Source organism: Coloeus monedula, assembly GCF_965178545.1.
Source record: "Coloeus monedula genome assembly, chromosome: 7".
In the NCBI taxonomy this organism is placed as follows: Eukaryota; Metazoa; Chordata; class Aves; order Passeriformes; family Corvidae; genus Coloeus; species Coloeus monedula.
The window spans coordinates 32599090-32614316 of NC_138787.1; the positions used below are offsets into that span (position 1 = coordinate 32599090).

The window sequence follows — 15227 nt, forward strand, 5'->3', positions numbered from 1 at the left end:
AATACCACAAAGCAAAGCCACACTTCGTGGTAACACTGGGACCCAAACAAGGTATCATTGCACATTAAAATTGTATTAAACTAATTGAAAAATAGTTGAACATTGCTAACAAAACAAGAGGAATACTAAACATTAAAAGACAAGAGACTTTTCAGTGTTGCATAAAACCACGCCTTTCAGACAAATTAATTATTTGCATCATAAAAAAAAATCCTAACAGTGACAGAAAATATTCCAGAAGGAAGTGATGAGTAAAAAAGCTTCAGGTGATTTTTCATTACAATAAAAACAATTCCCATTCTCATAAAATATGCAGAACTTTACATCTTAAATAGTATATTTACCTTCAAAAATTACTTTCTTTTTAATCTTGCAAGAAATTAAACCTTAATTGGGTAGGAAAGTATTTGAAATATATCCAGAAATAAAAAAACTACAGCTATTCTCCTATAAGTGGCACAGCATCTGTCAGGAGTTTTCATATACCTTCAGGAAGATATCTCAAATTAAGCCAACACTGTAGTTGCTTTCCATGATCAGAGTTAATATTCTGCAGACCCAAACTGGCTGCCTTTTTTATTTCATAGTTTCAATTTCTATTGCTGTACTTCACCCTGGCAAATAAGTGGATGCAGGAGGGGCTCACCCTCTGAATAAAATCTAACTTGTCAGATCTTCCTTTGCCTCAAATGAAAAACATTTCATTCCTTTGTGATGCTGTTGAAGATAAACCTTGTTGCAAGAGACTTAATGAGCAGCCTTGGAATAAATCTAATGGTGTGTTCGAGCTACGTCACCACCCTGATGAACATCAGAATTACTTCTGAGACCAGATGGGAGGAAAGAAAGATGCACTATACAAAATATGTCTTCATTTGAGGAGTAAAGTATTACTCAGTGGCATTATACATTGTTAATAAACTTTCTTTATCTGAAACTATAATTTAATATTTATGTATCTAATTTACATGTGACAAAGTAGCATATTCTAAAATTAGAGTGTAACCAGCAAACTATTAACTACTATAAACAATACCAAAACACAACTCAAACATATTTTAAGGAAACAATAGATACATTTTGGACTGGGGAATGATTTCAATTGCAGATATTGTTTTAAATACAGCTGTCAATTACATCTTGAAAAAATTTCTTCAAGCTCAAAAAGGTTTTCTGCTTAGGGATTCCTGGGTATATACATAAAGACCAAGAGCACACCACCAAAAAGTCCCCTATTGGTTACTAGTAGGTACAGTAATAATTGTAAGTGCTGAAATTGTGGGGGGGAAATAATTTTCAATATCCATGTTATATGATGCACTAGACAATATCCCCTTTGAGCAGAAACTAGAGAAAATATCGTGCCCTTTATTATCTCTGTGGTTTCTTACGTGTAATAGACAGCAGAAGAATTGCACTTATTGTAACATTACAGTGTTAGATTGCAGTTCACCTTTTAGAATATTAGTGGCCAGAATACTTATGATAGGTTGTGCCTTATGCAAAGATGAATAAAGATGTGCACTTAAATTATAAAAAAAACCAAGCAACCACTTACAGAACCAACAGTGAGGCTTAACATAACAAACATGCACTAACCCTACACTTATGCAAAACTAAGTTCTTCCAGGAAACTGTAACCAACTGTTGACCTTCCACAAAGGTAAAGGTTTTGTCCCTTGGTAATATGTTTGGACCTTGTAGTCGAATTCCAGTTTATTAGCTCATTGTCTGTAAATGTGCTGTTCCACTGTGGTCTCCTTTAGCTGCCCTTGAGCTTCTGCAGAATCTGCAATCTTACAGTCACTTTTATTTAAGGTTTTATTGAGCCGCAAAGTAAGTCCCCTTCAATACTACACAAATAGGCTTCCTTATTCATCCTCTTCAGGTTCCTGTGGTAAAATTGGTGTCTCCTCCTTTAAACAAGCTCTAAAAAACCCAAGGATTGTGCTGTAAAGGTGATATTTGCTTTTCTCTGAAGCAATGTTATGACCTTCATCCGGGTAGATCTGGCAGAGGAGAAAGGAAAAAAAGTAAATAGCTTTTAAAGGCTTTTCAAATATTTAGGACTCTAATTTTCTTTCTCTGATCTTCAAAATGTTTTAGATGACAACAGGATGATAACATTAGTTTTATGGCATCAAGGAAAGCTAATAAAACCCAAAGTAAAACTCATTCTCTTGGAATTTGAACTTACATAAAACAACCACTGCAGTGGAATCTGCAGAAGTGAAGAAATTTATATTCTCAGCCATTGTGCTTACAACAGTTTACTCAGCTGGCATTCTCAATAGTGCCTAGGCATCCAAATCCCATTAACATCCATGAGGATTCATTACCTCATGCTTTTAGGGACCTCTCAATATCTCAGCTTCTAAGTGTTTGGCAAAAACCCTTTTTGTTCATAATTTGAACTATCTTCCTATCTGGTCCAAAGCCCATCTTTGCTCTCCTAGGATGGATGTGGGCATTTTTATCTCTTAAATTCCACTGGGGATTTCTCCCAAGTGAGGCTGAGCAAACATTTGCAGGCTGAATGAAGAAATCCAGGCCACCAGACAAGAGACCTGAGGAGGCCTGAGGCAAAAAGCTTCAGCTGCCTCCTCAAAGCCAGGTTATCACAAGGTTGCATGAGAATGGCTCAACAGGGCTCTTCTGGGAGAACTCTGTCATTCTTACTTCTTCCTCTCTCCACAGGCCTTCACATCCCCTCAGTTGAAACCACAAAGGCAGAAGGAACATTTCCTACATTTGAAGTTCTTTTTCCTTCCTTAAGTGGCACCAACCCCCTTCTTGCCTCCTCCTCCCTGATGTGAGCTCACACCCTCCAGTGGAAACTACAGGATCACCTAAAGCCCAGTAAGGTCAAGATTTGCAGAGTCCAGCACCAGGGATATTTGGAGATGCTAATTCAATCAAAACCCTCTGCCAGCAGCATCCACATGATCTGGGTGGGTCCCATGCAGGTCCATACCTTGGCAGAGGCTCTGTCATGCTCTTTCAATGAATTTAAACGTTGAAAATAAGGGGAAATTACTCTCATGTGACCCAATACCATCTTAGGTAAAAAGGGACCCAAAGTAGTGACATCCCCGTGTTATAAAGAATGCCTATGGATTCCAGAGCACTTTGTATAAAATTGTAGGATAAACAGGAGGAAAAAAGAAAGATGAGAGAGAGGAAGAAAAGCCCAGGAGAATGACAAGATGATAGAGCTCCTGATGTCCATACCAACAGTGAGGAAAATGGGATTAACCAGAGTTCTAACTGCAAACTGAGGTAATACCACTGTGTTGTGGTAGAGAGGGTCCTTTGCAGTGAAGAAATAGGAACAGGAAGTTAAATGTTCAACTGTGTTTATAGGAAAAGTCACAGGTGCACATACCTGCATAGTGTAATTAGCCCCAGCTTTTATTAGACGCTTAATTAGTTCTGCTGAATGCTGGAAGTGAACTTTAGCTGCAAGAAAACATTTGATATTATTAGAAACAGCTACATTAATATGAAACACTTATCTGTTACACAGCTTTGGCTGGAAATATTTCCAGGCTCTGTAATTACTGGATCTGAAGCTGACTATCTTTAAGGCCAGCCCCACCAGCATCAGGGTGTTACAGCAGAGGTTTTGGAGAAGGAGCTGGAAGCCCCAAGGGAAGCCACACTTTCCACACACTTGGTGAGGACTGCTCTGCTTACCTTTGATTTACACACACTGTGATAGCTTAGAGATGTGAAAAACCATTCTGTGTGAACATTGTGGCACTTTATAATTTGCTTGAAGGAAAGCACACTGAATTCTCTATTGCTTGCACAGGGTCATTACAGCCCACATTCTTTAGGTAATAGACTTTCTGGAACCTACCAGTAACCTGAGTTTTGTGTGGCAAAACCATTATTACCATGTCCTAACTCTGCAGAGTTTAGGCTGTAGGTGGGCTGGGCAGCATCACTGGATATGGTATCGAGCAAGGGCAGCAGGCAGTCAGACTCCCAGGCCAGAGCACCCTGCTTTGCTCAGACATCTATCAAAGTCCCCATTCCCTCCAGTGCTCAGTTCAGAGGGGGAGAAATTGCTGCCTGTTGCAATCAGCAAAGCTTGAGCCCCTCATGCCTGCTCAGTCACCCAGTATATTTTCATCCCTCTCCCCTGTGCTCTGGGGAGAGGCACTGGGCAGTGTTTGCACTGCTCTGGTTGCACTTTGGATCTGTAACACAGGTTTGGCAAGCCACACTGGGGTGACAGGCTGGCACTCTGCCAGCTGTGCCTGGGCACTGTCACCTCTGCGAGGCACTTATCACTTCAGACTGAGGAGTAAGAAACCTTGTGTTATCCCACATCCACCAGAAAATACTGGGAAAGAAGCAGGCATGTCAGTCTGTACAGAACAGCTGTTTGCATCACTGTAATTTGGGCCTGCATCAAAGCTCATTCTTTAGACTTACTTCAGTTAAGAACGTTCAGAAAAATACACTGCAGTTAAATCTGCAATTACAAATTATCTCAATTGACGAATCTTATGATTCCATTTAAAGTGCTAGAACTTATCCTGCGTTACTCATTCTCTGTCTTAATCTACTGCTAAAAGTATTGGTGCTATTAAAAGGTTCTGTGTAGCTTCAGCTTCAGAAGCTCTGGCACTACCTTGTAATTAATTAGATGAAAAGATTAACTTCCCATTTGGTGATGTACTTCACCAGCTGTACTGACAATTCTGCAGAATTTCTATGAATTTAAAACAACATTAAAAATGTATGTTTTTCTATTAATAATTCATATAATACCTTTCACTAGCAACACAGTGGTCCACAAGATTTAAACAAATTAGCACATACAGTACCTAAAAGGTGCAAATCTTCAGCAAAGAAAACGTCACCAGTTCAGAGCTAGAAGTGACAGTTGAAACAAAATAAAAAATCCTATCAGAGGGAAAATGAAACTGCAAATGTACTTGCTAGGTGTGTGCCTCATCAGCCCTTGAATGCCTGCCTATTGGAAGCTCTGACTCCAAATTAGTTGCATCTGTAATCACTTACCATCAGCTGTCCCATGAACTATTAGCAAATCCACTTCTTTTAAACCATGAAGATTGTGTAATACGCTGGATGCCTAGTGAACAAACACACACAAAACTGTAACTGAATTGCATTTTGAGAGTAAAATGGTTATTTTAGGTTACTTGTTTATACAAAATTACCTGATAAGTAATTTCCTCTTTTGATGGAATCCCAAGGTATCTTTCTGAAAAAGCTGATGCTGTAAAAATAAAAAAAACCAAAACAACAGACCTTGTGAATTCCAAGTTATTTCTATTTTAAAACTCATCATTTCTGACCTAGAGTCAGAAGCTATTTAAGCCATGAATTCGAGATGTTCATTTAGATGCACCATTTTGATGCACCATTTAAACCCACTTTTAAATAGTTAAAAAAAGAAACCAACCAATACCCAACCATCTCTCCTCACAAAATAAAAACCCCAGCCAACAACAGAAAAAACCCAAACCAAAGCACAAGCTAAAACCCAAAGTCTAACAGACCATTAAAGTAATCTGGTCTGGTTTCCTGTGTATCACAGTTCACAGCCTGTGCCCAAAACTTCACATACAGAACCAAATAACCTGTGACTGAATGACAACATGGTTGATATTGTAGGGAATTCACTACTAACCTTAAAAGATTCATTCCTAATTCAAGACTTGATTCATGCTTGTATACCTAAAGGATTCTCAGGAAACTAGTTAAAATGAGGTAAATGACTGCAAAATCAGTGCTGTCAATAATACTGTGTCTGTTGTGGGTTCTGGTGAACTGTCCCAGCGTCAGCTTTACTTTCATTTGAAAAACAGACCAAGACAGTGAGGTGAAACCTCATTAATACTGTTGCATTATCTGCCCTTAGTTAAAATAAATAAAAGGTATTTTGAATAAACTATCACACAGGTTTAGGGCAGGGAGCACTCACCATATAACTTCATATCTGTGATTGGTGCCACCACAGCTCCACACTTGAAGAGCCGCTCGCTGGATTTGAGGATCATCGATGTAATGTAGCCACCGTACCCCTAACAATGGGATTGAGATCTTTGTTAATTTATTTCATTCTAGCAAGAATAAAGCTAAAGGCCATTAGCTGCTAATCCAGTGGTACCATTTTTACAGTTTAAGGGTGCATAAATATCTCATTGACCTGGTCATGACCTTTAATCTATGCAGTTAATAATAATGAGTATTGCACATTTCTTCACCATCTCCAAAGCCTAACGCATCCCCCCTGGAAGAGTTGACGCCAGAGAGCCACGAAACCTTTGTGAAAGCTTTAACTTGAGACCACAGATTTCCTTGAAATGACACTGGAAATCCATTTCTGTACACCTGTAATCATTCTAGACTCACAGAAAATGAAATTCTGAATTGTGGCACCTGGGATTGATGATTTTCTCATATATTATGGATTCCTCAAATTTCTCCACTTGCCATCTTTGTTTTCCCTTCATCAGTACTGAAAAATTGGTATTTCTCCAGGTATTTTTTGTTGTTGTTGTTTTGTGTTTGGCACAACACACTTCAGGAAGATGAAATTATCCCATGACAGGGAAAATATAATGCAAAACACCAGCTGATCCAAAAAAGGATTATGCATCAAGTGCTCACAGTTTTCTCATGGACTTTTACAAATTCTGCCTGCTCCTGTTCTTCATGTCTAAATAGTTAATGAACAGATGATTTCTGTGGAAGAATGGTAATTGACAACCTTTCAACATTATTTAAGAAATGTAAGCAAAGAGGACTGTTCTTTGGAATCAATCCATAGTAAATGAGAATTGGACACACTGAAGAAAATACCAAGTAAGAGCTGGATTTTCAAGGGAGCAGGAGGAACTGAGTTATTCCTTTCCCATAGAAATTTCAGCCCAGGAGGCCAAGAGCCATCCAGATCGGTTCATGTGCAGGAGGAGATTTCACCTAAGACAGAATTTTTGAGTGGGCACCTGTAACTTACATAACTCAAAGAGTTTAAGAGAATAGCAACTTTCCTCTGCCTCTGGGTTTTCTCTGCTTTTACTTTTGTTTAATATTCTGTTTGTGTCTTGCCCAGTAGCTCCACAGCACATTTTAATCCAAGGATAGGTATTGCCAGGTTATTTATTATTTATTCCATGTTTTCATTACGAGCTTGTTTAATTCTCCTGGGAGCTTCTTCCCTTTGTGCATGTGCCCTTGCTTCCAGCCAGGCTTTCCAGGACAAAAACACTACAGAGCAAATTTTTTTAGAAATTCTTAGAAGCATTTCACAGCGACATTGCTATTCCATACATCCTGATGCACGAACACGTGGAGCCTCCCTCATCTGCTGGGTTTCTGGGGTTACAGCCTAATTGCCACATTTTCAAGAAAGACGTTGGCTGTAGAATTGCAAAGCATTTTTAAACTCTCTTTTCACTTCCATGAATAAAACCACAAACTACATGGAACCACACTTGGCTGTCTACCAGTTCAGAAAGGCCCTTGGATCGTGCATCACTCGGGCTTGCACCCCCCACAGAGATAAGCATGGGGGCATTGGCAGAGTGCCTGGCAATTTCCCTCACTGTGCCCTTCTGGATAGTCTTGTTACCCTTGTGCCTCAATGACATCACCGATTGTGACAAGAATTTTACTTCTGTGTAGTCCTGAAACCTCTTAAAGAGCTCCCTGAAAGTGTGCATAAGTCCAGCTTTATGAGATCAGCATTAAGCCATTCCAAAGTCAGCTTCTTTTCAAGCAAAGTGCATATTCTCTTTTCATCAGTAAGGCAATTTAATGCATAGGAAGAAAAAAAAATGTTTCCCTATCACGTTCTTGTACGTGATAAAAAAGAAATTCGTTTTAAAGTAGATTTATAATTGACTCTAAAACAAGCAAAGTGGAGGAAAATACAATTAACCCAAAGAAACTGTTAAACAGGCTTTATCATTAATTATAAACCTGACTTTTAAATTTTATTTTTTTTTTCTTTTGACAGTAAAAAAACAACTCTGAAAGGTTAACTTGGAAAGAGGAAATTTCCCTGAATTCAAAGCAGTGTTGAAAGCTTATTGAATTTCTCGCTCTTCCCTCCTCAACACTTCTCTCAGAAAATAAATGCAGGAACATGGTATTCAATGATATTTCATGCAAGAAAAGAAAATTGGGGGTAGGCCTTGGCAGACATGTAAGCCGTGGTAACATGCATGCTCTTCAGTAACTGGCTCATCACATCACTCTTAGGAAAAAAGGTACTGATGAATCTCTCTCAGAAAACAAGTGGGAATTTTCAAGTAGCAATGAAAAGAACTTCTGAAGTCAAAACCAAGCGAAACTTAGGGATTTCATTCCACAAAAAGGATTTTCAATCATTTGGGAAGAGGATATAGAGAATTTTTGATGCTTCTATACATGTCTTTCATATACACTGGAAACAGGCATTAAAACCTGAATAGAAATGTGTGCCATGATCACCTGGTGGATGAAATTGGCCCTGCTTGTACATCCTCAGCTGGAAAATCTCTGGTTGCCCCCCTACAACCCAAATACTGCTTTTGACCTGTCTGAAATTCTTGCAGTGATGGTCTCTTCAGCTCAAGGAATGCAGCAAGAGCTCAGATCTTTGAGGAAGGTCATGTTCATATGAAATGCTAACAGCAGTCACTAACATTAGCCAGTCCTCAAAATGCTACCATGCAGGAGGTAAATGTCAATCTCCTCATCCTGCATGCAGACAGACTGAGACAGGCAGGTTAAATGACTTGCCTGAGGCTGTGCAGCAACTCAGAAGCAGACTGGGAATGGCAACTAAGGCACTTAATGGTGAAACACATGCTGCTCTTAAAAGCGATGATTGGGGGGCACTTGATCATGGTTTGTTATTGCTTTGAGCTCAAAAACACAAAACAGCTTCATTTTAAATAAAAAAACTTAAAAAAAATTAAAAGGTTGTGCATGCCAGTTCATAGATGAAGCAGAAGTTGTGTGGTGTTTCTAATTGTTGCTTTTTAATAGACATCAGTAAAATGATGTTTAGCTTCATACTAGAAGTCAAGCCTTTGCCCTGTTGTGTCTCATGCTAGGGGCAATGACATGCACACAGCTGATAAAATAGCTAAGGCAAGATTTCTCACTGGTGCAACAAGGAGCTTGCTGAGAGTAACACAGGGTAGGTGCTCAGCTAAGCTCAGGGGTCAGTAAAAGATTCAGATATAAAACCTGTGTTTTATAGGACAACATTGTCAATTTAACTGCAGCCCAAATATAAAACTGTAAGAAACAAGCTTTCACAAAAAACAAGTCCCTATTAAAAATTTCTAAGAAAGCAGAATTTTTAAAAAATACTTTCTCTTTCAGATTACGAAATGCAAATAGTGTTATACCATAAAACTGATTTTACTGACTTCAATATCCGTTCTGAGAAAAAATACTGTACAGAACAGACAGTAAACTATAGATGGGTTTTTTTCCCCTATTTTGGTAACTGAAATTGTCTTCAGAAAATAGAGAAATATATTTGTTTATGAACTGAAAGTACTTTTCATAAAGAATCATGATAATATATCCTGCTATTTTTGCACATTACCTTTCCAAATATGCCCAGTCTCTTAGGATCAATGAAGGGCTGTTTCAAAAGTGATCTGAAAGGAAAAAAAGTTTCTTTTTTAATTTTTGCAAAGTAAAATGGTGGATTTTACTTCCTGAATATAGTATGTAAAGAACATTACTTATGCATTAAGGAACTGTCATACATGCAGATCAGGTAGAAGAAGAAATTACATCCATACAAGTAGTACTGCACTGGGAAGTGTGATTTGCTTCCTAATTCCTTTTTTTATAAGGCAAACAGTTGGTGTTTGGCCCATCTCACCTAATTTAGATATCCGAATTTAAGCATCATGTCTAAATTATCCATTTACGTCTGTTTTTCAGCTAATGGAGAGAAGAGAGATACCCTTTAGCATTCCTACACGTGATGGAAACTTCTCTCAGTCTGGGGAGGATCACCCTTCAGAAATGCCAGGACTTTCCACTCACTAGAGCTTAAATGACTGGCTTTGACCATATGCCTAGCACCAGCTAAAGGAAAATGAATGGACGTTCTTGAATCTAGATAAATATACAAATAATTAATTCTCTCATCGAGGCCATTAATCCTCTAGGGTGAATTTTATACAGAAAAGACAGAATAACCTGAGGGGAAATATCAGACACATCTTCCTATCCATGGAATGGTTGAAGCATCAACCCCTTTCAAAAGAAGAAGGAGAAAAAATATCTGACTTAAAATCTGTCTTTCCCTTGGAAAACCCAGAAAAAATCCATCCAGACCTTGGTATGAGGCGTTCTGACATGTACACCCTGAGTAAGGAGTGTTGTCAAAGCTACACATGATTACTTCACAGATGGAAATTACTCTTTTCTGCAGCTAGGAGACTTGTATCAGTCTGCGAATGATAATGTAAATGAGAAATAAAAGGCATTTGCCCAAATTTTGCTCTCATTTGCACCATTAGAACTCCATTTGTTTTGTGTGATTACTCCGGAACTCTGTGGTGGAAATGAGACCAGTATCCTATGGTACAGACCTAAAATATTGTAACACAAATGCATTTAAACGTTAATGTGCACAGCAAGAGATTTACCTACAGAATATATACAAATATGACTTAGCTCAGGTGGCATATTTAGACTGCACAGAGCAGGACAGCTTTATCAAAGAGAAACACCAACACAGAAAAAGCCCCCAAAACACCTCTTTGATTTTTTATTTGCTGTTTGTAATGGAAGGATTGTGGTTTCAAAATTTGCAACTGCATTAAGAAACAAACATGAACAATGCAGAGAAAACATTCTGGGCAGTTTTAGTTCAAATGCTCATTCATCCAGGTGGAGGCAGGGTGAAAGAGAAGAGTTTGCACATACGTACTCTACGGCTGCTATTTGGTCCTTCACTTCCACTGATCCTAAGCAGCGGTGGACCTCCTGTAGGATCTTGAGGCCTTGAAATCCACTCCCTCTGCCATCGAATCGAGCTACGATGACATTATCAGAGTTGACAAGCACTGAGTCCCAGTCAATGTGAAACTTATCTGTAACCAACTGGCTGCCTGGAGCTTCATCACTGCAAATACCAACACACCAGACACAAACGAAGACTATTGACAATGTGATGCACTGTGCCGAGCTCTGATATTTCATTTAACCTGCGTGGCAGAGTTCAGTCGGTTATGCAACCCTGCTGAGCTACTGTCACTTCCATCAATACCATCCCATTAGAGCTGCAAGCCCTGCAGCAAAATAATTTCTTTAACTTTATAACCACTATGCTGCGGGGCTGCCAATACCTGAATACACTTTGTTGAAGGACACAGAAAATTAAAGCAGTTCGTGCTGCTTATAATAAAGTGAAGAAAAAACCCCAAACATAATCACTAATGGCCAGCTCAGTTCTGAGAAGGCTCATGCAGAATTTGTAAAGTCGCTCTGAACACACAAAAAGGCAAATTCATTCAGCACCCTGATTACCATTCTGTAGGATATATAATACTATTAAGAAGGATGTCATCTTAGAAAACAAAAATAATTGCATTATTGTATCCTTGAATGGATTTTTTGAAATAGAGTACAAAGAAGACTAAAGTATACACTAGAGAAAATTGTATTTTCTCCATCCAAATTCATAGCAAGAAATGGATGCAGGCAGGAGTGATAAGTCTATTTTATGACAAAAAAAAAAAAAAGGTGGTTTATGGCACAAAAGGTGAAATAGAATTGGAGAATGCAGTTTCTAGAAGAACAGTAAGATTTTCGATTGAAGTCAAATACACTATTTTCCTTACAAAGAAAATAAAATGTCAGTTTTAAAAGGGAAGTTTGTCATTATTTTCCCCCAAGATAAACACAGAATAAAAGAGCAGGCTACCATGAAGTTGTACAAAATGCAAAATAGTTCTTTGCCGGCTGCATCTGCCAGAATAGAATGCAAATTAAAATGTAAAAGTGTCTGTGCTGGCTGTATGGAAATTAAATTGGATGGTCTGTGGGAAAATCCTGTCTAAGGTGAATGAAAGATGAAGACAGAAATTATTATTTTGCCAAATAGACTTAGGTAAACCCTGGGGAAGAAAGAGACAAAATATCCTACACTAAGTATTGTCTTTTATATACAATAACGTGCTGATTCAGTATCTGGCTTTGGCTGTGGATAACACAGACCATCCTCAAGGTAATCACTCAGTTAATTAGCAAGCATATAATGAACACATATGTTCTCAAATTCAGTCAGATCTATCTATTTAGTTGCTATATCATGTACTGAAATCAGGATTACTTGGTTAGAGACTCAGCCACAACACGTTATGCTTGATTTACATTGTCTTGTGCATCAGGTTTATACTTGGCTTTATAGAAAGAAAAGAAGGGCATTTTTTTGGTGTGTTTAATCAATTCAGTTGTGATTACACTGATTGCTAACAATGTGAAGCAATGAGTTTGGAAATACTGTCAAGTGAGCTCTGCAGAAAACACAAGATTCAGGAAGTATATAATCATTATTATTTGCAATAAGGAGCAGAACAATACTTCCAATTTCTGCTCATTGCACAGAGCAAGCTTTTCAGAAGCACTACACATTGACACAGATGTTTTCACAAAGTATTTATCATTACTTCCAATAATAGGAGCCTCAGATCAGTTACAATTATTTGTAAATTCTTCCAACTTTCCACAATAACATGTCAGAAATATCCATGTGTGACTAGGTAACTTTTCAACAGATTAACACATTCCACACAAGTGAAAATATCATGAGTCAGCCTCCTTCCCTCCCATCAAATATGAGAACAAAACTAATACACTGTTCACACTGGATTTATACATGTTCTATATCTAAGTTATACATACATCTGGTGTATACAGATATATATATATGTTGTATTTCTAGACACTAAGGAATAGGAGAAGAACCATTACATTTATAAGCTTTTCTCTAAGCCAGAAAGTGCTAACACCAAAAAGTGTTTTAAATCAAAGGTGATACCCTTAGAGAATTTCTTCTATTAAAAAGGAAAAACAAACAGAACCTCAGCAAGTTTCTCAGTGGGTGTGAACTGACAGTGATGGTTTCTCAAGCTCCTTTTAGGAGGTCATAGCTGGGCTACTTTTGGGCTCAGACTTTAAACACTACACATCATCCAGCCCTGCACAATGGGTTGTTTGATGTATTGCTTTTGGAAGCAATTTTCCAGTGGTTAGTTAATTTCAAGAATGTCCATATAAGTAGTCTGTGATAGGCATTTAAAGCTATTTCCATTGAGGTCCATATCAAAATTCCCATTAGCACCAAAAGATCTCTTTACTCTTCAGCAGCCACTATAAAATGATGCTGAATATCTGAGGTGTGCTTCTGTCCTCCAGAGAGAGACAGCATATATTCTAATCACCCTCTAGGCCCCATTCTTACCCTTTTATGTGGGGCTTCTGCAAAATTCTTATCCTTTACACAAATCTGAACATCATCCTGAGGGCTCTGTAGCAAAGCAAGGCTGGTCCTACAGTGCAGTAACATGCACAGCCTGATTTGGGAAGTTTGTCTTGCTTTTACAGCCATCTCAAAGGTCAGGTTTTGATTTATGCTTATCACTATGCACAGCCTAATTATAATTAACCGTTGTTCAGTGGTACACTCTTCACAGAATTATTTTTTGACCCCACTAGTAAGCCTGGAAGAAAGTCCGTGCCATTGATGCTTAGGTGTAATGCACATACAAAAGTCTTCCCACCCAAGTGTGGATGGCCCTGAGGGAATCATGGGCCAGCCAAAGCACTACAGCAAAATCAAAGCCATCACCAAAAGGGCAAACAAAGCTACAGGCTCTTCAACATCCTCAGGGGCTCCTAAAGGAGCATCATCTCCAGATGCTCAAACGAGAGCAGATGATCCAAATGAAGACTATGCCTGGTTCTTTCTGATTCATTTTTGTTCCACACAAGTGACAGCGCTTGCATTTTCCTTTTTTTCACTCTTGACTTTCAAGGTTCAGAGCTGCCCAGTGTGTCTTTGACAGCAACTACACTGTGATTCCACTGTGGCAGCACAGCTGCTGATGGCTTGGGCATACTGCTGACGTTCAGCATCGTGGTACTGCTTAAACAGGCAGAAACCATCAACAATACACCAATATCAACAGCTCAGTGGGGGGTTTGTGTGCTTCTTGCAAGTCAGTCACACACATCTCAGACTGACTGGAAAAAGGGGCAGCTCATTATAAGTTTATATATTGCTGAAAAGAGGCGAACCTGTTCTTCCAGATTCTATAACCAAAAGCTTAAACTGAAGTCTCTGTTCATGACTTGAGTTACAGCCTACAGGGAATAACGCAGTGTTAGCAGAGAAGCTGCTGTACTCTGAGCAATACTCCTCTGCTAGCATGGCTGCAGCAAAATCTGTTCCATATTTTGCATCACTAGAAAACCAAGTGACAAGACTTTGAATAGGAATTTTAGAAGTTATAGGACTGACCAAGCACGGGGGAAGACAATTTTAAAAGATGCATGGCAAGTAACTGCTGTCATCCCTGCTTAATCACCAGTGTATGTCTTTTCATTTCTGCAAAACTGTGGATTTGGTGCAGCATATGGAAAAGGTAACTGGACAGCAAATACGTGAGAAAGGCTAAAAACCGAAGAATAAAATCTAAAAAAACAAATATCCTCTTTTTTTTTTATGGTGAAACTGAGTGGGGAAAGATTGTTTTGCAAAACTAGTGCAATAGTAAAATACATTTCCTTCTCAGATTTCACGAGAATCAGTTTCCAAGCACACCCACCATTATTGGTCAAAAATCCAAGAGCCTCAATAGCCTCAAACATTGAGAAAAAAAAAATTTTTACTCTCTGTTCATATGCCCTGTTCAGATATATCAGACTGCAGCTAAAGACAGACTGTGTGTTTCCATCTCCTCCCTGCAATATGGCCACACAAATTAAAACACATCACCAGAAGAGATTCCATTATGAGGGTAGAAAACGTGATAGGCAGGACTGAAGCACACAGCATAATAAAATAAAACTGTTATTCTTAAAATATCTTTCTAAAACCCTTGAGGCTGAAGACTTTAAAAATACAATTTTGAGAACGAGAGATGTAACCCCGTAATGAGAAAAAGAGGTGAAGTTTTGAATCTCCTTTTGTTTTTCTACAGAAGATTAAATGAGCACTT

At 38.5% G+C, this 15227-nt stretch overlaps 1 protein-coding gene across 4 annotated transcripts in view; it reads right to left on the reverse strand.

The window, feature by feature from the left end:
* Positions 1–1871: 1871 nt before the first annotated feature.
* DPP10 (dipeptidyl peptidase like 10) overlaps positions 1872–15227 on the reverse strand; it is a gene marked incomplete at both ends in the record, with an annotated part of 450907 nt that continues 437551 nt past the window's right edge. For all 4 annotated transcript variants that reach the window (XM_082285405.1, XM_082285404.1, XM_082285406.1 and 1 more), the window contains 7 exons: positions 1872–2009; positions 3386–3459; positions 5035–5107; positions 5196–5254; positions 5963–6062; positions 9590–9644; positions 10934–11128. In XM_082285405.1, the coding sequence (XP_082141531.1) occupies positions 1872–2009; positions 3386–3459; positions 5035–5107; positions 5196–5254; positions 5963–6062; positions 9590–9644; positions 10934–11128 (694 nt within the window). The remainder of the gene's footprint in view (positions 2010–3385; positions 3460–5034; positions 5108–5195; positions 5255–5962; positions 6063–9589; positions 9645–10933; positions 11129–15227) is intronic.